The following is a 26,260-nucleotide window of genomic DNA, read 5'->3' on the forward strand; positions in this document are numbered from 1 at the left end:
AGCCATCAGGCTGCCTCCTATCTGTGGGTTATGACCCTATCTAGTAAAGCTTTTTCCTGACTGATGTTTCTGGGGCCTTCCCAATTTGCACTCTTAACTCAAAGCCCAGCAAGTAAAACACAGCTACGTTGAAATGACGTCCGCAAAGGGCCGCTGAGCCCGCTCCAGTACCAAAATAATCCTGGAAACAGGCAATGGGTTTACTGTACCCAAATGTTAGTTCCTGCAGGAGTGAGGCCCAGTAGCAGTGACTGCCCAAATTAGGTTTGTTTTTCCGCAAACAAAGCTTGTCTTGCTGCATTATAATCTAAATAGACCAGGCCTTGGTTTGGACATGGTGCACTTGGCCCAAGCCCTCTGTGGTTTATGGCTTTGTATGACAGCCTCTGGCTGCCTTAAGCTGCCCGCAGCATCTCTCCCCCGCCCTAAAGTCCCAGGTCTTCCTCCAGCCAGAGCTGGGGTTGGAAGTGGTTAGGATGTGGAAGTGAACGCTGGCCTGAGAAACAGATGAATCCGAACAAGCCACTTTCCATGCCAAGCCAGCCATGAACTCCATGCCCTCTTGCTGCAGTTGTGCCTAGGCTGAGAACGGGGGCAGAGTGGGTTTAAACAGCCCTGCACATTAGCTCAAGAGGAGTAAATGGTGAAGATGAAGGATAAAGAGTTCCTGCTTTACTGCAGCACATCACCCTGGTTAAAACATGTCCAGCCAGCTCAGTACATCCCAGGCCCATCAACAAAGAGCTTAAAGTGAAACCCATCAGCCAAATATGGCCCTGGGAGGATTGGCCCAGCCTTGTTTTCCCACAATCCCTTGTGCCTTTTTCTACACACACCCTGCTTCACTTTCCTTGTCCACGTGCCCTGAGCCATTCCAGGCACTTTCCCTGATGTTCCCTGAGAGTCGGCAACGCTTACCTTTAGGTGGGATTTTTCAAAAGCCCTGACTGGGCTTTGGCCTGGTCTGTGCTTCAAAACTAGCTTGACCCAGTTTCGTGCGCAGGGCTGTGAAAAATGTTGCCCCCTGTGTGATGTGGTGATGTCAGCCTGACGCTGGGCACAGACAGGGTTCGGTTGCTGGAAGAATTCTCCTAGGCAACGTCCACACTGGCCAGTCTTGCACAAGAATGTATGCAAATGAGGCAGGGCGATGAATATGGCCGTGCCTCATTTGCAAACTTAATGAGCTGCCATTTTAGCGCAAGGGGCTTATTTTCAGGCAGAATGGCTCTTGTGAAAGGGGGGTTTTGCGCAAGAAGGAGCAGTGTAGACGGACCCTTCTTGCGCAAAAGCCCCTTGCACAGAAATGGCGGCATATTAAGTATGTAAATGAAGTGCGGCGATATTCAGCACCATGCCTCATTTGCATATGTTCTTACACAAGATTGGCCAGTGTAGACGTAGCTCTGGAGTCCTCACTGCTGCTTCTCCAAGAGGGGCATTGACTATGGGGGCAGCTAACCCCCTTCCATGGATGTACAGGTTGCACCTCTGCAAACCAGCACTCTCTGGTCCAGCAGCATCTCTGATCTGGCAGGACCATGGATGCTCCTGGACCAGAAAGCCCAGCAGAACCAAAGGCAGGAGGCCCAGCCAGGGCGCAGGGCAACAGGGTCAGCAGCCCAACTGGGGGCAGTGCAGGGCTGAGACCAGAATTCCTGGCAATGCGGGGCCAGGGAGTGAACAGCAACAGCTAGGCGAGCACCCCAGCCAAACTGGGGAGGGGGCAGGGGGAAGAGGCAGGTTGCCTGCTGGGACAAGAGCTTGCCAGTAGCAGGCAGTGGGCTTGGGGGCCAGTGACGGGGCCTCCCCTAGTCTGGCAAATTCAGGACTGGTCAGATTCCAACAGTGCCGGATCAGGGAGGTCCAACCTGTAGGAAACGTCTATGGCTCTGACGCTGAGCTATGCCCCTGAGCATCCATAGTGTAGATATACCTCCACGTCCCGTTGAAAGGCAGGGGCAACCTTGTGTCCATGCGCGGAGCCGTGCAGTGAATCCTCCAGTGAGCTGAGTGCAGAATGCCAGTGGGCCCCAGTGCCAAGTCAGCCGTAGGGGGCCAAGGCAGCTTGAGAGTATCATTCCCATTTTACAGCTTGGGAAACTGAGGCATGGAGCAGGGCAGTGATCCGCCCAGGCTAATGGCAGAACTCCAGCGAGATGCTAGGTCGCCTAGACCCAGTCCGGATGCTACGGGCTGGGTGCCTTTCTGAAGGAGGTGAAATGCACCCGAAACAGCAACAGCCTCCCCGCTCCCCCCCTCCCGCCAGAACACAGCCAAATGCAGGGGGTGACGTAAAAGGGAGCAGAGATGACGGAAGGCAAAAGATACAAGTGGAGAGGCAGAAGTGGACACTGCTTAGAGAACCCTGGATACCCCCACTCGAGGCAACATCAAGGCAGCTCGTGGGTGCTGGTGAATGGTGAGCGAGGATGACACAGGGCCCCTCCTGCCTTTTCCGGGTCTCACACGGGCTATGCTAGCCAGTAGCAGGTAGCAGCCGCTGGCCGAAAGGTGCGGGCAGGGGCTGTCTGCAAAGGAGCTGCAGCAAGGCAAGTGTTCATCCGACCCACGTGCGCCAACCCGGCATAAACAGGCCGTGCTGTCACCCTGGGTCACCCCCTCCTGGGCCTGGCTACTGAGGCTCAGCCGTGCTGCTCGGAGCACCCTGGCTCCTGCCTGGTGCACGTGGCAGAGAGCACCGTGCGTGTAGCAGCCTGGAACGGCCTCAGCTGGTTGGGCGAGCGAGGGTTGACCGGCACCGTGTTTCCTCTCCAGGGTTTGGAGGCCATCCCGGGGCTGGAGCGCAGGAAATCAGCCTAAATGACAGGATGCGCCGGGGGAAGGAATGTGCACAAATTGCAAAGCAAAAAAAATTACATCTTAAGAGGCCTCTCCATGGACACAGAGGAAACCCCCGATGGGCCGCGGCAGAAAACTTCCGCCGCTCCGCAGCAATTACAGGCCGCAAGCACGTCACCCCGTGCACCGCTGCTGCCCAGCCTGCCCCGGCAGCTTCAGGGCATTTGGGGGGGGGGGGTTGCTCCCAATTTGCACCAGTGCAGAAGGCAGCGGGGCCTCAGGTTTTCTAATGGTGGCACTGAACACCCCCCCCCCCCCAGCTGGTAATGGGGACATGGGTGCATCTGGGCCCAGCCCCTCTGGCTGCCTAAGTGGCTGACCCCACCTGCAACCCGTCTATTTAGAGACCGTGCTGCGTCTCACTGCTGACTCCCCTTGGAGCCCGGCCCTGTGCCCGGCACAGCGGGCGATACGGCGGCAGTGCAAATGCAGCACGGGGGGGACAGTGGCCCAGCACTGCAGTTGTTCCGGCGTGGCGGGGGGATCCGGAGGGACCGTGAAGGGGTGACATACACTTGCTCTGGCCCCACAGAGGGCAGGGGGCTTCGGCTGCTGGGCTAGCCCGTCCCTACACTGCCCCCCCTCTCGCTCCACTCCCCTGGCGCCATCCTCCCTCTTCCACGCCTGCGTTATAGGCCTGAGCAGCTGCAAGGCACCCAGGTGGTGCTGGCTGGCTGGCCTGGCACACGCCTCAGCCCTGTGCTGGCACCTGGGCTCCCCAGGCAGCAGGTGTCTAGGAAAGGCAGCCGCAGACGGGAAAGCAGCTGAGCAAGTCAGGAAGGAAATGCTAAAGGCAGCAGCTGCGTGGCTAGTGAGAGGCACCTAGAATTAGGCTCCTAAACCAGAGGAACTGCTTAGATCGCCCACAGCCCAGCACTCAGCCGCTCTCCTGCTCATACCCTCTTGCCCTGCATGTGCCTGTGGCCACCCTGCCGGCTTGTGTGCCCAGGCTGTGCTGCCCGCTGTAGGCTCTGCCAGAGCACAACTACAAGGTTGGGCTCCACTGGCTAGCTAGCTTTCCCCTGCTCGTTGCAGCCTGCCAGAGCACTGGCTTAGCCACTGCACCGATTTGTGACTGCAGATCAGCAGCAGCTCTTTGGGGGATGAGAACCATGGGCCCTTTAATCTTTTCCAGCCACGTATGGATTTTTTCCATACATGTGCAGAATAAATTTTATGTGCCACCCAGGCATGTGCGGATGTGCACCACCAGTAGCAACAACAAAAACCGCATTGTGGGCACTCAGCTAAAGTGCCCAGCTTACAGGGAACACTGGCTGTGGGGATCTAAATGCCTGTGGAGAACCGCACAACTACAACTAAACAAAACACTACACTCGCCCTACAGCTTAGTGGTAGCACTTAAAGTGCGTTACACAGTAGATCAGTATTAGCAACCCCATTTTACAGGTCAGAACACTGAGGCAGGGGCTCATCGCAGCCTTTTCCCCCACCCCCCAGTTTGCTGGCATCCCAGCGTGATGCTCTAGCCACTAGGTAACACTGCCCATACACTTGGGGCGGGAACATGGTGTACAGCCCAGGTGTTAAGTTCCTTGTGGGAATGCTACACACCCCACAGCAGTGTGACAAAAATCCTGAGCCTGGCTTAAAAGGGAATAACTTTGCGGTTCAGCCTTTTGATGGCAGACGTCTGGGGCCCAGCGAGCCTTCGTGTCACCGTGTCAAACTGTTCTTCAGAGCCCTATGGGTGAGAAACAGCTTGGGCTTGGTGTCTGGGTTAGGCAGCGCTGTATTCAGCGCTTAAACTGGTGACACCAGACACTGGCCCTTTAAGCTCAACACCAAATATTGTGTGTGTGGTGACTTAAAAAAAAGAAACAGCAGCAACTGGCAGCACTTGGTTAGCATTGTTCTATCACCCCCCCGCCCCTCGACCTGCGCTCTGCCCCCGGCGGAAGCATCTGTGAAAGGGTGAGATTTGCTCCCAGTAATGTGTGCCAGAGCTAGTTGCTGGGTGTTCCTGGCTGCTAGTCTTCTGCGCAGCCCACTGGCTGGGGGCTTGGTTAGCAGCAATGAAGCACTTGCAAGCCGTCACCTCTTCACAAAGAGCGCTTTTCTCCAAGCTGTTGGCTGGGCCTCTGAGTTAAGTAGCTGTTAGCAGACGACACAGGCCTCCCACTTCATCTGCAGTGAGCAGAGCATGTAGGGTGGGACAAGGGGTGACAAACCAGCTTCCTCCTCCGCTACGCTTGGGCTGGCCTGGAAATGAACACGCCCCACAGTATAGCTTAGAGCACCCTGGGGGCTGCGCCAAGTGATGGATGCTGGGGCGGGGGGGGGGGGAGTGGTCACAAACAGATCACAATTCATCATGGGGGCAAGGTGGAAATGGCTGAGAACCAATCACAGCAGCTGGGGCTGGCAGTGGTCTGTCCATCATGCCTGCCCCCCCCCCCCCTCGCCTCTGCTGCAGCCCCTATGCTGGGGTAATAGGCGGAGTCGGGGGGGAGCACATTCTCATCATCAGGCTCCTAATGCTCCCTCCCCTGGCACCAAACAGGGCCGGTTGGGCGCTAGCTCCGAGCAGCACAGCCCCAGCCCATCTGTGTGTTTGACACTGCGCCCGAGCCACTGCTGGGTCCTTCCCCTGCACCCTCCCCCTTCCGCCCATGGGCCCCTTGGCCCTGAGAATGCAGCGTTGTTTGTCACCCCAGGGGCCTAGGTTCGCCTGAAACCACAATTGCCATCTGGGTTTGGCAGCCTCCTGCCCAGCTGGATGGGCTGCAAATAGCTCTGGCAGCCGTGCCAGGCCCCTCCCTGCCTGTGGTGGAAGCTGGAGGGGTGGAATGAGGGTGGGGGGGGTGGCCCTTTATTCAGCCAGATGTGGGTGAGCAGCAGCATATAAATATTGGCCAGCGAGCCTGGGGCTACAACAGGCATCGGCTGAGCATCCTGCAAGAGAGACCAGAGCCATCGGCCGTCGCCATGAAGACCCTCACCCTGGTGACCTTGCTGGCACTGGCAACCCTGTGCCTTTGCCGTGGCGGTAAGACAGGGCAAGGGGTGGCTAGATGCGGGCACCAGTGGCCTTCCAGTGATTGATGCTACTGGCGCATTTGTCCCTCAAGCTGCTTTGAAAAACTTGGCCCTCCTGCTCCCTGACACAGGTGCAACTGCAGGCTGTTGGGTGGCAGGAGCAAGAGCTGCTCCCAGCGCGTTTGCCCCCAGGAAGCAGGCTCCATTCCCCAGGCTTTAGTGAGTAGGAGAAATAGGAAAAGTGGTTTGGAGACTGGAGCAGGGAGACAGAGCTCCTGGGGGCTCAGCAGGGTCGTCCTGGGGCTGCAGGGGGCGCTACACAGACCGATTACACTGGTGCCCCTGTGCCCGATGCAGCCGCGCAGATGAAGATTTTTTTGGAGATGTGATTTTATAATCCCCAGCAACGCACCCCTGAAATATCGGAACGCAAACGTTAAACGCAGGGCTGCCCATTCACACGTCAGTTCAGAAACTGTACCCAGGCCGGCAAATGCCCGAAATGGCTTCTTTGCCCCGTGAATGGCTCTTTCACAGGTTCTGCTTCGCAATAGCTCTGGCCGTTCTTTGTCACTTTGCAGTGAACTGGCTCCTCTCCGGGGGCTGCAGAGCCACAGTCCAGGGTGAGGACGAGGCGGGTGGGTGGACATAAAGACCTGGGGGGGTGCCCCAAATGTTTGGGTGCCCCACACAGCTGTGTATTCTGCGTATGGGTAAGGACAGGCTTGGTTCATTGGAAAGCAGGCTCCTGGGTTCTGTGTCCAGTCCGAGTGGGGAGAGGGAGGTGGGACTCGTGGGTTCTAGGCCTCGCTCTGTCACTGACTAGCGGTGGGACTGCAAGCAAGTCCTTCTCCCTCGCTCAGGTGGGGCCCAGCAGCTGGAAAAATGGCTCAGCAAAGCCGTTCAAGTTCACGGTCATGTTATACCCCCATGCTCCATGCTTCTAGGGCTTGCGGTATGGCTGAGAGCTAAGTGCCTCTTCCCAGTGCTATGGCAGAGGCAAGGAGTGTGGCCTAGTGGTTAGAATAGGGGGGAGGGCGGGTGCTGAGCCTTAGCCTGCTGGCAGCTCATTTGCAGTGTAACAATAGCACAAATCACCGCCCTGCCTTCTGCCTCAGTTTCCCCATTTGTGCTATGGGAATAACCAGGTGGCTGTGGCTCACATGGGGATGGGAGCGAGTGAGCAGCATTCATGTCTAGCAGGGGCTGAGTGTGCTTTGTGATAGATTTGCAAAGTGCCATGAACTGAAGGGGTGTGATCTTAAGGCGCTGGCGAGAGGCTCGCTCCAAACTCTGGCCTCCAGCCCTTTCCCCACCACCGCGATCTGTTCCCTTTAGATGAGCCATCGTGTGCTCCACGCCCAGCTGCACACAGTCCTGCTCCCGGCCTCCACGGAAGGGAGGGATATTGTTTATGACCCTTTCTCTCTCCACACCTTGCAGGTTCAGATCATTCCAACAGTGCGAACGACTCGCCCAGCTCTGAAGGTGAGACCCAAGCCAGGCATTTCAGGAACCTTCCAAAAGTGCTCACAGCCACCTGGCCCCCCAGCCAGCTCCCTGCTCTCAGCAGTGGGCCCAGGGCTCAGACACCTGGGTTCCTTTCCCCGCTCAGGGAAGGGGCGCAGGGTCCAGTGGTTAGAGCAAGTGGGACAAGGGCTCAAGACGCCTGGGTTCTATTTCTGGCCCTCACCTACGGAGGGTTTGCCCTGTTCTACACAGCCGCTCTGTGTTGAAGATTTCCGCCACAGCCCTGCAGGGCAGCCACAGAGCCAAGCCCCCTGACCTTCCCGAGCCATTCTCCTCACACCCCCTTTCTCTCCCGCCCGCGCAGCGTTCGTCTCCAAGCAGGACAGCGCCGAGGTGGTGAAGAGACACAAACGGAACTACGTCTACAGCAGGTAATGCCCTGCCCGCACCCCACAGCCAGCATTGGGGGCCCCTGCCAAAGTGTGGGACAGGCTCAGCCCAGCTGATGCTCTCACCAGGCCTCCGTTACCATAGGAACCTTATAATAGTTCCCTGATTCCGCCTCCCTGGGGCCCTGTTCTCAGGGTCAGCCCCCTACAGCGGAGATCCGCCACTCTAATCTGGTGGGCTGCCCTGTGAGATCTAGGGGGCCTAGCGGGGTGTCCTGCTCCCTTCCAGCACCAAACACCAACTCCCAGCAGCCCTGGATCCCCCAGCTGCAAGGGGCTCAAGGCATTTTGTTCCCTACTCCACGGCACTCAGCCCTAAATTCCTTTCAGGAGCTGGGATTGAGTGACTTGCCCAAGGTCACACAGAGAGTCCATAGCAGGGAACTGAACCCATCTTGCCCAGGGGCCAGGCTAGTGTGCTATCCACGGGGCCAGCCTTCCTATACTTGGGGCCTGTCTATTATCGGCCCAGGCCCCACAGGAGTATGCCCAACAGCCACTTTCCAGCAGGAGCTCCTGTCCTATAGCTAATACAATAAACCAGACTCCAGCCCTGGCTGTTTTGGGAATGTAAAAAGTTCCAGGGTGATTTTTGCCAGGGCCCAGGAGGTCCACCCACACCCTGGTAACACCAAGACATTGCTCGGCTTCCAAGCCATCTGAATTAGAACTGGCTAAATGAATTCTTTAGTTCCTGCCCTGCTCTGTGTCAAAACCTTGCTGCTGCATTCACCCCAGAGCTGGCTGCATGGCAGCCCTAGAGAACTCCAGCCTGTGTACCATTCCAGAGGGCTGCTTCAGGGTGGAACACGGCAGCTGTTGGCCAGCCCCAGGATTAATGTGCCCAGGACTGATATGCAGCCACTTCTGGGTTGAAGTGTTTCACAGGGCCCTCAATGAAATATTTGAAAGCAAATGTTAAACTCGGCTGTGTTCCACCCCAGAGGTGGGTGCATTCCAAAGGCAGGTGCACTGCTCCTTGCCTGTAAGTGGATGGTACATTGGTCCCTGTGATGTAGTGAGGATTTTGTCCACTCTTGTAGTTCTGTGTTCACTTTGTATTCATTGGTTGCTTTGTTGGGCTGTATGTGATACTGTCCTGTGCTGTTCTGTAATGACCGTGTGTGTGTGTGTGTGTGTGTGTGTGCGCGCGCCTCAGTTTCCCTGGGCACTGCAGCACTATCTGGAGGAGAGGGAGCTTGGTCATGACTCACTGGGAAAGATACCCCCCCCCCAAAAAAAGGGAGCAAAGCAGGAGGCAGGGCTGCTTGCGGGGGCTGAGAGCAGGAGCTGTGAGTCTAAGTTAGTTTTCAGCTGGCTGAGGCAGAAGGGAGCCTGGCTGGCTAGAGGGACACCCCTTTCCCCAAGATGGATTGGACTGATGGCTCCTGTAACAAGAAATCTGGGCTACGCTGTGTCCCAGCGACCCAATAAACCGTCTGTTCTACCTGCTGGCTGAGGGTCCCGCATGGCTGCGGATGGGGGTGCAGGGCCTGGTGACGCCCCCACACTCTGACAGCCCCTAAAGCACCGGCAGACCTTGCGACCGCCCTTTCACCCACCTCGCTCACCCGCAGGTTCTACGACATCATCCACGACCCTCTGGAGGGCAAGCGGGAGGTCTGTGAGCTCAACCCCGACTGCGACGAGCTGGCCGACCACATCGGCTTCCAAGAGGCTTACAGGCGATTCTATGGGCCCGTCTAGAGCTTTCTGGCCCCAAGACCCACCCGAGCCCCTCTCAGTGCACGGGGGAGAGAGAAAGGGCAACTGACGCCACAGCAGGCCGGGGAACGGAGCCACCTGCTGCCCCAGGCTGATTTTTGTAACTGCGTGTTTAACGCACAAGCTTCATGGTCCCAACCTTCCCAGCCAGCCCCGCTCCTCGTCCTGAGCCTGGAGCACTTGTGCTTGTATCTATAATGCCTCCCTGGCTGCTTCCTTTGCGGGCCCAGCCTGCGTGCTGGTTGTATGCTATGGACTGTTTTTTTAGTGACCCGTGAGAAAATAAACTTAAGGAAGGTGCTTCTGTCTCGTTGATTGGGCTGAACAAAGGGAGAAGGGACGGGCCAGAAGATTGGGGGGCTAGTGTGGGATTTAGGAGCCCAGTGTTCAACTGGCAGCTCTGTGGGACCCCAGGGAAAGTCTGCCTCACTGCCTCAGTTTCCCCTGTCTTTAAAACAAGCTCAGAACCATAATACCGCTCTACCTCGCAGGAGTAACACTGCTTCAGTGAAGCTCTTGTGCTATTACATTTATTTGGGCATCAGCTTGCATGGGCTAGAGCCCGGTTCCTGCGATGCATCTGACTGAGGCTATGTCTAGACTGCAGGCTTCTTTTGGAAGAAGCTTTTCCAGAAGAGATCTTCCGAAAAAAACGTCTTCTGAAAGAGCGCGTCCATACTGCGAAAACGCATCGAAAAAGCAATCTTTTTCAGAGTTCTTTCGGGAAAAAGGCTTCTTCCTCATAGAAAGAGGTTTACCAATGTCGGAAAAATCCCTCCATTCTTTCAATTTTTTTCGAAAGAACGTGATTGCTTACGTGGACTTAAGTGACTTAAGTGACATTTTTTTTTGGAAAAAACTCTGCAGTGTAGACATACCCAAAGAGGGCTCCAGCCCATGAAAACTGATGCCCAAGTAAATTGGTTAGTCTATAAGGTGCCACAGGACTCCTTGTTGTTTTTGCTGAAACAGACGAAGCTGGTGACTCCTCTGAGACTCAAGCTCTTGGAAGGGAGCCATTGAAAAGACCTTTGCGAGTTTCCCTTAACATACACGGGAGTCCCCCAGGATCCGGATCAGAGCCCCATTGGGTGAGGCCCTGTCTGAACGCACCATAAGGACCATCCCCACCCTGAAGCCTTTGGGAGCGAAGTGCCAAATCCAAAGGGAACATGTGGCAGCCACCTCTGGGCTCAGCTAGAGCCAGGGGAGGAACAAAGGGCAGCCCAGCTGATGGGGAACCAGCCCTTGCCAGACTGTGGCCACAGCAGACAATTCCACCGGCCCGGAGCGGACGTTTAACTCTGTGCAGCCTCCTGCTTTGCTCTTCGCACTCTTCTGAGATTGGCTGGCTCCCATCCCCTCCTACACTTTACTCTGCCCCCTCCCCTTTGGTTCTTTGCTTTGGGCACAGAGGTGGGTCTATTCCCCCCCCCCCCAGCTCCCTGGAAGCAGGGTTCTAGGCTCCAGCCCTCCCCTCCCCCCCCCCCCCGTGGAGTCAACCCCCGGGGTTCTTGGGGGAGTCGGCCATTTCATAAAACTGGGGGCGCAGTCCGGTTCCCAGCCCCTCCCAATCAGTAACCTGTGCTCCCTGCCAGAGTCCTGGCTTCCCGAATCCTCTGGCTTAGGGGAGAGGAGGGACAGACACGCCCTAGATGTCACCACTGATTTCAGGGCACTGCCGGCTGGAAAAGGTGAGATTCAGCCTTGCTCCCAGAGCTCACAGCTTCGAAGCCAGGGTTGGGGGCCACGGAGGAAATTGCCCCGTTCTTCCTCCTTGGAGGCAACCAACCCCCTGAGGCTCCTCTCCCGAGCGCTAGCCCGTCCGAGAAGAAAACACCACCACAACCGGCTTTGTTCCAGCGTTTATTCCAGTTTGGATTTAAAGCTGTTTATGCCACACGCACAGACATGGCGTTAAAAACCCAGCCCCCCCAAGCGGCCCCAGCGCAGTCGATTGCTTTCAATCCACAGGGCCATCGGACACCGAGACAGGCAGGTTTGGTGCCTGTCCAAGTGCAGTAACAGTCCATCCCCGACCCACGGCTGAGCAGCAGCAGCGCAAAGTGCTAATTGAGGAAAGCAGCCTCAACCGCCAGCTGCCAGTCTGGCCCCCCTACTCCAGTGCCACACCACCACCCAGTAAGTGCTTTCAAATTTCATTCAGAGCTAGATCCCTTCAGCCCCTAGGAGCAGGGCAGACAGCTCCCTACATTCCCTGCATGGAGGTGACGTCCAGGAACTGGGTTGGATCCCTTTAAATAGCACGTGAGCCTTCTAGTTCAGAAGTCACCGGCACCTAGCAGGTGCAGTGAGGCCTGGTTTGTTTGCACAGTGATCCTGGCGGCGTGTCCTAGGGTTTCAACATCAGAGAACACACAGAGAACACCCACAGCAGGCTGGCCTCCCAGGAAGGGCTGCGAGAGGGCTCACAAAATAGTCATCCCCTCCCTGGACGCTACCCCCAACAGGCACTGGCAAAGCTGGTCCTGATATTTACATCTCTGGATCCAATCACATCAGCTGGCTTCTGCCCTCTGAACGGGACCTATGACTTAGGATTAGCTGCACATGACATGCCCAGAAAGCACATGAAGTGTAAATCCAAATTAAGTCAATGGGAGCAGGTGTATGCTAGACACCGGCTCAAATATTTTCCTTCCAAAGATGGATCTTGATTCTAGCTTCCTTCCCCAGAGCACTAGACCAGGCCAAATGCCCCCCGTCGCTGCCTACAATAAATAGAAGGAGATAATTCAAAATGCCGTGGGATCGAGCGAGTTCTCACTTTCGGTGCATTAGAAACCAGCAAGGCAGTTGCTCTGGGAAACAGACTCAGAGGACGACTGCCCTGGGGTTGTCTATTCCCCAGCCCCTCTAGAATGCATGAATCACAAAGCCCTTTATAAAGTAGGCCAACAGTTATTGGAGCTATTGTATTGGTGGGGAAACTGAGGCACACAATAGCATGCCTTCTCTTGGGTCACATGCTGAGCCTCATAAAGAGCCCAGGCCTTCTGATTCCCTGTCCAGAGCTTTCTCCCCTAGGCCACGCTGCCAGGCTGTTCTCTAATCCTGAGTTTGGCAATGTCCCATTGAACCCAGATCAACCTTCGTGAGGCGCCATTGGTCCTACCCCAGAGAAAACCATCCCTCCAGCCACGCTCCTGGGTAGGGGTGAATATTCCTTAGCTATGGAGGCTTCAGAGGATCAGGGTCTCTCCTGAGGCCTAGCTAGAGTATGATCAGCACATATGAGTCCAGAAGGGCCTTTCACTCTGTAGGTACAAAGCAAGGTAACTTCATGCCCAAAGTCCCACAGCAAGTCAGCAGCAGCAGCAGCACCATCAAGGGACCAGAGAAGACCCCTCCCAAGGTTCCAGCTCTAACCACTAGATCTTATTCTCCCCCGGAGCTGAAACGATAATCACCTGGCTGAGAGACAGACACACCCCCACCCAGAGTTCTCCGGCTCCAATCCCCAGAGCCCACTTTGTGGGAGGGACAGCTGCCCTGTCGTGCCAACCCTGAAGGGCCCCTAAACGGAAGCCCCTTCCATGAGGAAGAACCGACAACGTGCAGAAGTCACGGTGAGGCTGTGTCTGCTGCTGGCTGGATTCTAGCTGGGGAGAAAATCAAATCTGACAAGTGAGTGCGTGTCTTGGGATTAGGGAAGTAAAATCCTGTTTCATCAGCTAAGCTGCGAAACATCAGGGCTAACCAGTTAACCGATCACGCAGGGCAATGCTTACCAGGCAACCGGTTCACTGATTAAGCAGGGGGGGCGCTTACCAGGTAACCAGTTAGCCAATTAAGCAAGCTGATGCTTACCAGGTAGCCTGTTAACCAGTTAAGCAGGGTGACACCTACCAGATAACTGGTTAACCTTTCACATCCCTGCTTGGGATCCATTCTACCCAGGGTGACACTAAACACCAGGAATATAGTAGAATCCCAGGCAGCCCCTTGCAACACACAGGACCTTTCATGCTGTAAATCTCCCCCTGCTCCATGCAGACAGCCAGGTTCTCGGGCAGAACACAGGAGGAGCAGAGGGGGACCTGGGTTCTTCAAGAGGCAGCCGTGAATTGCTCCCACCATCGATAATGCCCCGGCTCCAAACTGCAGACTTTACCCCATGCCTAGCTGGTGCGGATCAGCAGCCGTCCACTGATTTCAATGGCGCAACGACGCTCGTTTACTCCACCGAGGATTTAGTCCAGCCGCTCGGTAAGTGGAGGCTGGGCCAGCACGGACGGCACCAGCCTGGATTGGGAGGGGAGGGGCCGCATGTCGGCGAAACAGGCCATCGTTCCTGGCACGCTGGCCTGGAGGCACCACCCAAGGGCTGGCAGGGGGCTGGACGACAAGACCAGACAGAAGCCGGGTCTAGGGCAGCAGGAGGTGGGAGCCAGGTGCCAATGGATCAGTACCTGCAGGGGAGCCTTGCAAAAGTTAGGAAGAGGGGGGAAGCAGCCAAGCGCAAGCCAACCCAGGAGGGGAAGGAACAAGGCAGCACACACACAGGCCACTAGGTGGCGGCCTAAGACTCAGGGAGTCTGCAGGAGGCCTCTCGGCTAAGCCATTTGGGCTGGTCCTGAGAGATGCTACCTGGTCCGCCTTTTAGACAGACACATCTCCGCATGCACCCCCACCCCTGCCTCTGCCTGCTGGAGTCCTGGGCCAAACTCACCATGATTCCAGGGGTGCAGGATCGGACCCCCCGACAGAGGAAGGGGTGCCCGGCCCGGCCAATGCCGGCTCCGCTGAAGTTGGTGGGAGTTTGGGTCACCGATTTCCCAAGGGGCCAGGATCTCTCCTGCATGCGGCAGAGCCCGCAGCAGCCGCCGGGCTCTTGAGAGGCTGCACCAAGGATCGCCAGCGACTGCAGCGCAGTGGCTTGCACCAGCACCCGAATTTAGAGCAGAGACTGGGGGAGGGGCTGGAAGCACCCACCAATGCCCCCTCGGTTGGGGGAACAGAGTCCGGGAGAGTCCTCAACGAAGCCAAGCCCTCGAGGGTTTGTTCTCTTCGCCTGCCCGAGATCTTCCCGCCTGCCTGGTTAACTAGCCTTTGATATTAGCGCCTGGAAAAAGAACATAAGCACCGTGCAAGTGTGTTAATGCTGCTTAGGTCTGAGTCTACTGTGTGCCCTGCAGCCCCCTGGCCCGAGTGAAACACGCCTCCGATCCAGGAGCGCCCCTCACTCCCGCCAGGGCCTGAGAGCTGTGGAAAAGAATCAGGCTTCTTATATTTGGCTATTGCATTTGCTGCCTCATCTAGCTCCTTCTCAGCACCTACTGGGAACCACTGAAAACTACTCCCCTCACTACCCTGCCTTCGCCACCTCTCTAGCTGCCTAGAGCAGCCGCCGCTGAGGCAGACGCCTAGCGCCCTGTCGACTCCACAAAAACCGTCACCCCGCCTGAGCCAAGGCCGGGTCATTTGCTTTTCGCCAACTCAAACCGCTACCTCTTCTCCCCTTTACCTCTCCACGTGGTTTGGCCTTGTCACTAAGGCCCTCTACGCAAGCCATAAGCCCTCTAGAATATCTCAGCTACGTCCCTCCGGCCCGATGGCTGTTGAGGACTCTCCGGGACAGGTTCCTCCCAGTTGCCAGCCCTAGACACGTGGGGATCTGCAGGCAGACTGCTCTTGCTTCAGTGCTTGTTTATTCCCAGGACTCATGCTGCAAAGCGGACCTCGCGGAGAGCCCTGATTTCCCGGGGCCGGATTCTGGGGTCCTGCAGGGCCAGGTGGAGGTGCGATGCTCACGGCAGGGCAGACAGACCAGCACCAGCTCACTTCTGCCCAGCTGGGCTGAGCAATCGCACCGCCCGGCTCGCTGCGTGGTGTGGAGCAAGGGAACGGGCGGCAGATTCTGGCCGGTGCTGAACGCTCAGCGAAGCACAAACCCTCTACTGGCGTCACCTAGAATCATAGAGTCCCAGGGCTGGCAGAGACCTTAGGAGTCAGAGTCCAGCCTCCTGCCCAAAGCAGGACCAACCCCACTAAATCAACCCAGCCAGGGCTTGGTCAAGCTGGGACATAAAAACCTCTAGGGATGGAGATTCCACCCCCTCCCTAGGGAGCCCATCCCAGTGCTTCCCCACCGTGCATGGGGATTAAAACTGTCTCCTTGGACGGGCCACTGAAGAGCAGTGGAGGGAGATGGTATCGTCAGTGCTGGCAGGAAACTTTAAAATCCACCATAAACATTTAGCGGTGCAGGAAACATCCCTGCGGAGCAGTGTCTCTCTCCCCCACCGACACACACTCACTCAGAGGCAGGTTTCCCATAATCTCGATGGATGCCACCCTGCTGCTCCCAGAACTAACTATGCTGCAACAGACAAGTCTTCTGCCCCAGCCGGGTCCCCCCCCACGACCAGGACTGCCAACCCTTCAGGATCGCATGATGAATTGTGCCCTGGGATGAAACCCCCAGGAACACGTCCGACCAAAACGGGTGACCCTGCTCCTGAGGGTGCAGAAGAGCCCTGGTCCCCACAGGAGGCTCTCCGGGGGTGGGTGGCACCAGACAGGAACATATGAGCTGATGCCCTGGGGCACCGGTCCCATAGACCTCGGAGGGGAGGTCTGGCACATGACACAGGGCCCTCTCCACAAATACGGCCCCGAGCCACAGCACCGGCCTGTTTTACCTCATGTCTGTGGCCGGTGCCATCAGCTGGCACATTGGCACCAAGCGCTTCCCCTTGGGGATGCAGGACTGGGCAGGTACAACCTGGCAGAGCTACTGGGAGGTGGTGCTGGGTGGTTAGTGGCAGAGCAGTTAGTGACACGGAGCTAGTTAGATAAACTCAGCAGAGCCCAAAACGCAGGCCCAGGGGGAAAGCCCGGCTACGAAATTCACAACCCCACTCCCCAGGCAAAGGGAGGAGCCGAATCAGCTGGCTGTTGTGGTGGAGCTCAGCCCGGCCTGTCCCGGCCACTGGCAGGAGCCTGTGCCAACACTGGAGCCTTGGGCATGGACCTTTGGTTAAAGAACAGGTAGGGGGGTTCTAGCAGGTCAGGGAGGGCCCCTGCTTTGCCTCTCATCCAAGCATCTCCAGGGGCGTCGGGTGAGCGGCATTAGCCCTGTTGACAGCTGGAAAAACTGAGGCACGGAGCCGCTTGTCCTAAGTCACACACGGCGTCAGTGCAAGGGTTGGGGACTGAAGCCAGGCCTCTGGCTCTGTCCCCGGGGACCAGGCTCCCTTCCCAGAACTGGAACGAGAACCCAGGCATCCTGGCGCTAGCCACGAAACCACGTTCGCAAGAGAACCCAGGAGTCCGGCTCCAGCCACCTGCGCCTTTCCTCTTGTCCCTGGCCGGCAAGGAGTCAAGCTGCCCCATTCCGGTTCGGATTTCAAGCCAGCCCGGGGCTGGGAGGAGGCCGCCGCCTCAGCCTTGAGGTTTGATTCAGGGCTAACGGGATGGGATCACGACCAGTTCCTTAAGGCAAGTCCAGGCCCGGCCCTAGGGCAAGGCGAGCAAGACAGATGCCTTGGGACCTGCGCTTTCGGGGCCACGCGCTGCTGAGTAGTTACCAGCCATCGGCCGGGCCCAGGGCCCCGCTCCCGGCGTCCTGCCGTGGGCCCCGTAAACCCTTTGGCCGGACCTGGGCAAGTCCAGAGGCCACCTCTCACTGAGGTGTTGGGGCCACAAGCGGCAGCCATGTCGGGGCCCCTCCTAGGAAGACGGCTTGGGGCCACTCCACTCTGCACTTACAGGGCATCAGAGCAAGGGGTCAGGAGTCCAGACGCCTGGGTTCTTCTTCCAGTTCTCAGGGAGTACGGACTATCCTGAGGTATGAGAGGTGGAGCCTGCCTGGTGCTGAGAGAGCCAGACTAGGGGCTCTTCTCCCTTCATTCTCTGCTGAGCTCAGACCCCCGGCCGCCTGGCCCGCTGTCTCTGGGGGCGAGCGGGCGTCATTGCTCCTTGGCATGGCCTGCTTCGGGCACGGTGCTCTGCAGGATGGAGGAGCCGCCCGGCCAGCGCAGCAGAGCCACGGTGAAGCCCCCGATGATGAGTAGGTTCCCCAGCAGGGCCAAGCTCACAGTGCCGAAGGTGGTGGAGAAGGCGGGCGCCGGGGCCTGGCTGCTCAGCCAGGCCTGCCGCGAGCGCACGTCCGACAGGATGGCCTCCAGCTGGAAGTGGGTGCCCACCACCGCGCAGATGTGGAACAGCTGGTGGCTGTGCCCTGCCAAGAGATTGGGGGGGGGGCATCACTCGCTGTGGTGGGTACCACTGGGGTAGTGAGGGACAGGGAGGGTGGGGGAAGGGACCTGGTTGTGAGGAGACTGAGGTGAAAGCCTAGAACGGGGCTGGTGGGGAGGCTCGGACCCAGGTTGGCGGGATGGGAAGAGGGTGATGCTGAGAGAACACCCCTCTCCTTTCCCCAGCTGGCCCCAGGCTCTACAGAGCCTTCCTGCACCTCTCCTGGCCCCCTCCTCAATTCCTTGGGGTTCACCCTGGCAGTCACAAAGTGACAGGGAAGCTGGTGGATGGAGCCACGCTAGAGCTAGACAGTGGGGGAAAGGGGCCTGGATGTGCAGGGTCCAGGGTAGCCAGGGGATGGGGGGGCGCATGGTCAGGCACCTGGCCCTCCATGGGGGGCAGGTCACAGGCCTCCTGGGGTCCCCAAGGAGCAGTCCCCCCTGAATGGGGGAACTGAAGCCACAGAAGGGGTGAAGCCATCACTGCTGCTGGCCCTGGTCGCTTGGCCTTGCGACAGGGTGTCGAGACACATGGACCAGGCTCCCACAAAGCCGGTGGGGATACAGGGCCCTCCCTTACCAATATAGTCGAAGCGCCCAGGCGCCAGCCGTTCCGGCAGGTGGGAGGCAAAGAGGAAGCCGGTGAGCAAGGCGAAGAAGAGATGGTAGAAGTAACCCGCTATGGAGTCGTTCCAGGTACAGTCGTCCCCGAAGCAGAACAGGAGCTGCAGGGCAAACGGGGACGAGAGCGGGGAGGAGAAGTGGTTGCAGGGAAGAGAGGTGAGAGCGGAGGTGTCAAGACTCCTAGGTTCTATTCCAGGCTCTGGCCATGTGACCTAATGGTTAGAGCACAGACCGAGGAGACAGGATTCCTGAGCTATGTCTGCACTGCATGCTTATTTCGACATAACTCATGTTATAATTTCGAAATAACGGGCTTCTTACTCTGACTTCTGTAACCCTCATTTCACGAGGAGTAAAGGGAGTCGAAAGACTCCCTTCGACTTCCTCCTGTGTGGACAGCACCAAAAGCTACTTCAGCTACACAACTAACATAGCTGAAGTTGCGTATCTTAACTCGACTTTTGCCCACAGTGTAGACTATCCTCTGCTCTCGTACTGAGTCAGTTGAGCAAGTAACTTCCCCAGCTCTCGGCGCCTCAGTTTCCCCTTCTGACAAAGCAGGGCAGGAACCCTGGCATGCCTCAGTGAGAAGCCAGGAGGATGAATTAATGAGAGGCACTAAGCCCAGTGAGAGCTAAGTGTCTGATAAAAACAGCCTGACCCTGCAAAATGTTCCCCTTCCTCTATATCATGACACGTCATTTATAGAAGAACTAGAGGATTTACCCAGTGTGGCTCGGGTCCTTAACTAAAATATTGTTTGGTTTTCTTCATTTAAATCAGGGGTGAGGAACTTTTTTGGGGTTGGGGGCCACAGATCCACAGAAAAATTAGTTTGGGGCCACACACAAGTGAGACGCAAAAAGCCCCCCCCTTCCAAAACCCCAAAACCACAAACTCTCACTGATGTGGCCCTGAATGAGTAGGAGAAAGACACTCACCACATTCCCCTCCAATGCCAGAGCCTGGGGGGCCCAGGCCAGCAGCCAGCCCCATGGGGGAACAGTGGGGAGGCTGGAGTGGGCTCCCCAATGCAGGAGAGAGCCCTGAACCTCGGGGACCAGATCCAGGCAAGCCGAAGGCCACATCCAGCCCCAGGGCCTTAAGTTTCCCGTCCCTGATTTAAATCATTGCTCTGGGATGGGGCTAGGGATGAGGGGATCAGTAAGCAGGCTGCCCTGGGAAGAAAGGACTACCCCAGCCCTCTGTCACTGCAGCAGCGTGGGGCCAGGTGAGAAGTGCCTCTCCATGGCTGCTGTAGTGAGCACAGCCAGGGGAGGGGTGCATGTCCCCCGGCTGGGGCACAGACAGACACACAGACAGACACACAAACAGCTACACTTTCTAAAATATATAATAGATAGCTGTCCCATTCTCCACCCTTACCCCCAGTTGCCCCGATGGGGTTATAGCTGTCCAGGTCCCTGTCTTTGGCCCCTTGCTGCCCCCCTGTGGTCACTCTACAATATAACTGTTCCTCCTATCAGACCCCTCCCTTTCCAATTTATGAGACACAATCCCATTCCAGGCACATCCCATTGTCTTGGCACAGCCAAACCCTGAACCCTGTTTTAAGTTATAAGAGGAAGCTGCCTACCAAATTTGGAGGTCCTCCCTTTTACTGCTTAGGAGGTAACAGACTCTCAGACAGAGGGACAGAGACACCAATATGTAGTATATGCTGCCGAGAGGCCCCAGCAGTGATCGGGGCCAGCCACAGCATGTGTCTACAGAAAGAGTTTGCGGTGAACTAGACAAGAGAGGGAGGGGGAAACTGAGACACACAGAGAGGGATTGACTTGTCTAAGGTGAGCCAGCATGTTTAGTAGGAGGGCGGGGACAAGAACTGAGGTCTCCTGCCGCCAAATCTGAAGGCTCTATCCACTAGGCCACCCTGCCTACCTTACAACACAAACAATTTCCCAAAGCAGGGTCTAACTCTTTAGGCCCACTCCTGCAACGGCATCCCCTGACCCCAGCATGGGTCTGCCTAGGAAATGCAGCCCCCCTGCATGGGTCAGCCACCATTTGGACATACCCATCCCGACAAGGGCTTTAGACTCCTAATCCTACAATTCTAGGATCAGCTGCAAGGATCGAGCTGGGCATAAAGGAGCATGCACCAACAAGACCCAACTCTGCTTGCTGGTGCTGTAGCAGGCTCAGCCACTTTGGCATCCAACCCCAGCAAGGGGGCAAAGCACCACAGTAGCTACTTCTTCCCTACAAGCACTACCGTTGCACCCCTATAGCACAGACATTTGCCCCAGCCATGTGTAGAGCTGACAGATCCTGGTTGTGGGCAGGCAGGATTGAACCAGCAACCTTAGGGACTAAAGCCAGGTGCCTCTACCACATGAGCTAAATGCTAACAGGCACTCAGCTATGGCTGTAGAACAAACTTCACTCTGCCTTGTCAATGTCTCCATACCTCTGGAGGAAAGGGGGTTTTCCCCATCACTGTACAGGCAGTCCCCGAGTTACGCGGATCCGACTTATGTCGGATCCGCAGTTACGAACAGGGCCCTCCCTCTCCCTGGTCTACAGCAGACCAGGGAGAGGAAGCAAAGCAGCGGAACACGCGGGCAGCGGACAGGGCTGTCTGCTGCCTGCGTGCTCCGAGGCTTTGCTCTGCTTTGCTCCCCGTCCCCCTGGTCTGCAGACCAGGGGGACGAGGAGCAAAGCAGAGCAAAGCCGCGGAGCACGCGGTCAGCTGACAGCTCAGACGCGTCTGGGCTGTCCGCTGCCCGCGTGTTCCGCCGCTTTGCTCCCCGTCCCCCTGGTCTGCAGACCAGGGGGACGGGGAGCAAAGCAGAGCAAAGCCATGGAGCCCGAGATCAGCAGGACAGCCACGGCGCGTCTGGGCTGTCCCGCTGCCCCCGTGCTCCACGGCTTTGCTCCGGACGCCTGTGGTACAGCAGCTGGGGCGCTGCTGGGTTGGTCTAGTAGCGCCGAGGAGCGGCGGCGCTACGGGACCAACCCAGCAGCACCCCAGCTGCTCTGCCCCAGGCGTCCCCAAGTCAGCCGCTGCTGAAACTGACCAGTGGCTGACTACAGGAAGCCCCTGCCCCGGGCTTCCTGGAATCAGCTGCTGATCAGTTTCAGCAGCAGCTGACTTGGGGATGCCTGGGGTTCTTAAGTTGAATCTGTATGTAAGTCAGAACTGGCGTCCAGATTCAGCCGCTGTTGAAACTGATCAGTTTCAGCAGCGGCTGAATCTGGACGCCAGTTCCGACTTACATACAGATTCAACTTAAGAACAAACCTACAGTCCCTATCTTGTACGTAACCCGGGGACTGCCTGTACTTCACCCAGCCCCTTGAGTGGTGGTAGATGTGGAGGGCAGATTTGTTCCAGCAACCTAGCAGTGTAGGCAGGATGGTCTAGTGCAGGGCTACTCAACACACAGCCCGTAGTGCGGTCTGGGTTTACACGGGGCTCAGCACACAGCCCGCGGATGGGATCCTTTGAACATGGCCTCCCCTGGGAACACGCGAGGCATCTCCCATGTGGGATGAGCATTGAAAGACACAAGCGGACGGGCTGGCTGGAACCTCAGGGGAGGTTTAGATTGGACATTAGGAAAAAATTCCTAACTGTCAGGGTGGTCAAATATTGGAATAAATTGCCAACGGAGGTGGTGGAATCTCCCTCTCTGGAGATATTTAAGAACAGGTTAGATAGACATCTGTCAGGGATGGTGTAGACGGAGCTTGGTCCTGCCTTGAGGGCGGGGGGCTGGACTCGATGACCTCTCGAGGTCCCTTCCAGTCCTATTATTCTATGATTCTATGATTCTATGAGATGGGTACAGGGTGTCGGCTTTTCTAGCCCCCAGGGAGGAGGTGCCGGGAGCGCCAGGGCATTGTGGGAAGTGCTGGCTGCTTAGACTTGTGGGCAGAGCCTGAGAGGTGCTGATTGGCTCACACTGGCCACGTTTGGGTCCGGCACCGCTGCTTAAGGCTTAATCTTTGTATTCATGCCCATCAGTGTGAAAGAAGCTATTTGCATATATATTTGCATGTACATGCAACCACACTTAACTTGCAGTCCTCGGCTTCCAAAGTTGAGTAGCCCGGCTCTAGCGGACAGAGCTTTGAGGTTTGGAGTCTGGCAGGGGGAGGGCATTTCTGCACCCCTGAGCCACACAGCTCGGCTGACCGAAGTTGCAGGTATAGAGCAGGCCCAGGTGCAGTTACAGCTGCAGACAGTGGAGCAGGAGGGTCTCGATTCCCCACCCCAAATCCTGCAGCTTCAAGAGCCACCTCTCTGGTGGTTCTATTCCGCGCCCTCTGCAGCCCTGCTAGCGCCAGGAGCAAACGAAAAGCCAGAGCTTTTCTGGTAAGGCTGAGTCACATCCTGCCATGCGGCAGAAAACACGCCAGGGAAGCATTCCCATTACCCACACTGTTGCTGTTTGCACAGCAGGCCGTAACACAGCAAGGGGGATTAAAGAGACACCCGCTTTAAAAAAAAACACAAATGTGTTCTGTGAACATGCCCTCTCTGTGGTAGCTCACACCCGTAGCTGGTCAGACCCACTTTCCTAAGTCCCTGAGTCCCTGCCTGGCTCTTCTGCAGGCTCCCAGGGGCAAATTGTAGGGCCCCCAATGCAAGACACCTCAAAGGGACCGATTTACAGTCCTTCAGTCTTAGAAACTCAGCCAGTGTTCACTGTCAGCTGTGTGCTTGTGCAGCCACTCAGGAGAGACTCCAGTGTTACCCAGCTGATTAGCAGAGAGCCCACAGCTAGGTTTGTGTTTCGCCTGGTGGTGCACATCATCAACACATGCCTCGGTGCATGTAATAAAATTTATTCTGCACATGGATGGAAAAGATTAGAGGGATCCTTGCTCAAGACCTTTCTAGGTGTCTCATGGTGAACATTCATTTATGATTAGTATGGAGGTAGCATCTAGGGACCCCAGTCCTGTACCCGGACCCCATGGGACTAGGTGCTGTATAGATGTAGAACAAAAAGACACCTTTGCTCCAAAGAGCAAAGAAAGCAAATCAAACCCCTTTTGGAAAATTTGGCCTTCATCCCTCTCTCTCAGTTTTCCCATCTGTACAACGGGGAGAAGAGGGTTTCCTTTCTGCCACCCTGCATCTATTTAGCATCTGCTCTATGGGGTAGTGGCTTTGTCAGCTGAGGTCTCTTGTCACATTACTGGATTTTGAGGGGAGCAGCCAGATCACTGCTGCATCCATGGGGGGGTGTTGGCCCCAAAAGTGGCACAAAGGAGGGCCATGCAAGGTGTCAAAGAGAAGCCTGCTGTAGCCAAATAGAGAGCAGGAAGGAGGGATAAATAGGCCATGTGGCTGACTCCGTCTTGGTACTCAGCTCAGCACTTCATCCCAGAGGCAGCAGTGCAGGGATCGAAGAGCTGGAAAGAACTGTGGACCCATCCTGACCTAGGATGCGCAACAAGGACTTTTAAGCCAGCAGCTATAACATCTCTGCTAGAGCCTGCATTGAGAACTGGGAGATTCGATGCATGTAATGTATGATACTTTAGCAACGTCACTCTCCTGCTTTTCTTTCTTGTAGCAATAAACCTTTAGATGTTAGATGCTAAAGGATTGGCTCAGCATGATTTGTGGGTAAGGTACAGAGGGTAAATTGACCAGGGATCTGTGGCTGGTTTCTTGGAACCGGACAGAACTTGTTCGGGGTAGGTGAGATTGGGTTCTAAGACCCCTCACCTGTGTATGAGGCCCGGGACCATCTGGGGCACGGATATTACTGGGGTGTCGGAGGGGTTTTGCTCGTGAGGCTTCAGGCAGGCAGCTGAAGTGGCTCTGTGGGACTGGTTTGTGGCCTGTTTGGAAAGGTCACCAGTCTGGGGGCTGTCAGGAGCCCCAAATTTGAGCAATTTGCCCTGAGCGGATGCTCTCAGCTGTGCCCAGACCCGGCCCAGTCCGTCACAAGCCCCTTTTGGAAAAATTTGGCCTTCATCCCCCTCACTCAGTTTTCCCATCTGTACAATGGGGAGAAGAGTGCTTCCTTTCTGCTACCCCGCATCTATTTAGTGTCTGCTCTATGGGGTAGTGGTTTTGTCAGCTGAGGTCTCTAGACACCATGGGTATTCAGTAATGTATTGTGCTTCAGGACCTTGCATCAAGATATCTCAATAAATTTCCCTACAGAGCCTAGGACAGGAGAGCCCCACCCCAAATTGCTCCTGAAATGGACTTACCCTATAAAACAGCGGGATATTGTCATAGACAAAGGGATACACAAAGGCCGTTGTCCGTAGAATCTTGCTCAGCCGGGGACACTCCAATTCTGGGAAACTGGGAATCACACAGGGAGAGGTCAGGATTAAGAACTGCACAGTCACTAAGGGCTGCCTATGAGCCTCATTACATTTAGGTCTGGAAGAGATGTTGAAACCAAATCAAATCTCCCCTGTTTTACCAGTGCCGTGGTGTGTTAGCAGATTATTACAGCAACGCTCACAAGCCAGGTACTGCAAAGGAACCTTCACACATGGAAGCTGGAGATTGATTCTTCAAAGGAGACTAAGGTCTTGTCTACACAGAGTAATTAACAAGTGCAAAATACATTATTCTGCCATAGCTCCAATGCAAACACTCTAGTCTAACATAAAAGATTTTATTCTGGAATAATTACTCTCTTTTGAAAGCTCACTAATTATTCTGTAACAAATGTATTTTTTATTCCAGATTACTGCATGGACACTTAGAACTATTCTGAACTAGCTACTACCTACTATCTTATTCTGCGCTAGCTATTCTGATTAGGATCCCCTAAGGGTCTCAGACACAAAACTCTTTCAAGTGCCTAAATCTATTAGTCCCCTTTGAAAATCCAAGTCTGAATGATTAAGAGCAGAGAACAGGATGAAATTCATTGTTAGACTGAAATGTTAATTTACTGTTTGCAATTCGCTCAGCGTGGAAAATACACAACCTGGTCAGTTTCATCTTAGTATTCCTAGTGAATTTCACACCAGGGCGCATTTACAATCCAGGCAGGGGTGGATTTTTTGTTTTTAGTCAATTTCCCTTTCCTGATCTCACACACAAGAAGGCCACCAGGAGCTGACACTGCAGCTATATAGGTGGAAATTTATCATCACTTTTAAGGTTTTGTAAAAAGCGGATGAGTGTTTGTCCTGGGTTTTAAACCCTCCCCCCCCAAACACACACAACACCCTAAGGAAGGGAGTCAAAGACAACAGGAGCCCATCCTGTCCATTGTCATTAGTCTAATCCTTTCAGATAATCAAATCCAGAAGGTTGCTTGATTGCTTCTCTCTCCCCTTCCCAGAATTAAGGGGAGTGAACTCGGCTCAGAGAATGTTGTGAAAATAAGTCTCAATTGTTGCCCAGTCTGGCTGTATTCTTGCATAACACAGCGCTTGGACACTATTTCTATTTCAAGTTAGGGTGGAAACTATGCTGCTAAAAAAAAAAAAGAAGAAATTGCCATTCTATGCTGGAAAGCTACACTCAAAACCCCTTTCTCAGCAGATCTGTGTGCGTGCGGTGCTGGCTCGGCTGACTTTCAGTAGAAAAAATAAATTTACACTGTGTTGCACGCCTGCTGTAACCCTGAAGAGCGGCAGTGCCCCTGCAGAGCCCGCTGGATTGTGTGCCTTTTTGTGTAGTGGCAGAATTGCTTACTAGTTCCAGTCACCTACACAAACCCTCTAGAGGAAAGAGAGTTGGAGGAGGTGGTCCTGATGGCGCATTAGGTTGGTTGTTCATCCTCTTATATAGAGGACAGACCTGTTTGTTACTATTCTGCCCTCTGTCATCCATCGATACAGAACAGGACAACTTTATGCCCTCTATTTTTCTCGAGACCCAGCTGGTGCGGCGCTCCAGCAAGAAACCGGGCTGGGCTCCCGGGATTCTCCTGCAAGCTGCTTTGCGAA

The 26,260-nt window shown here is 55.7% G+C and overlaps 2 protein-coding genes across 3 annotated transcripts in view; one reads left to right on the plus strand and one right to left on the minus strand.

Moving 5' to 3' along the window:
* Positions 1-5,719: 5,719 nt before the first annotated feature.
* On the plus strand, positions 5,720-9,806 carry BGLAP (bone gamma-carboxyglutamate protein). The gene is made up of 4 exons (XM_006113910.5): positions 5,720-5,872; positions 7,306-7,350; positions 7,697-7,763; positions 9,359-9,806. The coding sequence occupies exons 1-4, from the start codon at positions 5,812-5,814 to the stop codon at positions 9,486-9,488; spliced, it is 303 nt and encodes a 100-aa protein (XP_006113972.1). The 5' UTR covers positions 5,720-5,811; the 3' UTR covers positions 9,489-9,806.
* Positions 9,807-16,801: 6,995 nt separating this feature from the next.
* Positions 16,802-26,260, minus strand: part of PAQR6 (progestin and adipoQ receptor family member 6) — a 28,827-nt gene continuing 19,368 nt past the window's right edge. For both annotated transcript variants that reach the window (XM_014568952.4, XM_006113911.5), the window contains 3 exons: positions 24,554-24,650; positions 18,309-18,453; positions 16,802-17,712 (listed from right to left, as the gene is read on the minus strand). In XM_014568952.4, the coding sequence (XP_014424438.2) occupies positions 17,441-17,712; positions 18,309-18,453; positions 24,554-24,650 (514 nt within the window). In that variant the 3' untranslated portion in view covers positions 16,802-17,440. The remainder of the gene's footprint in view (positions 17,713-18,308; positions 18,454-24,553; positions 24,651-26,260) is intronic.

The sequence above is a fragment of the Pelodiscus sinensis genome, chromosome 22 (assembly GCF_052426305.1).
Source record: "Pelodiscus sinensis isolate ZL-2025 chromosome 22, ASM5242630v1, whole genome shotgun sequence".
NCBI lineage: Eukaryota > Metazoa > Chordata > Testudines > Trionychidae > Pelodiscus > Pelodiscus sinensis.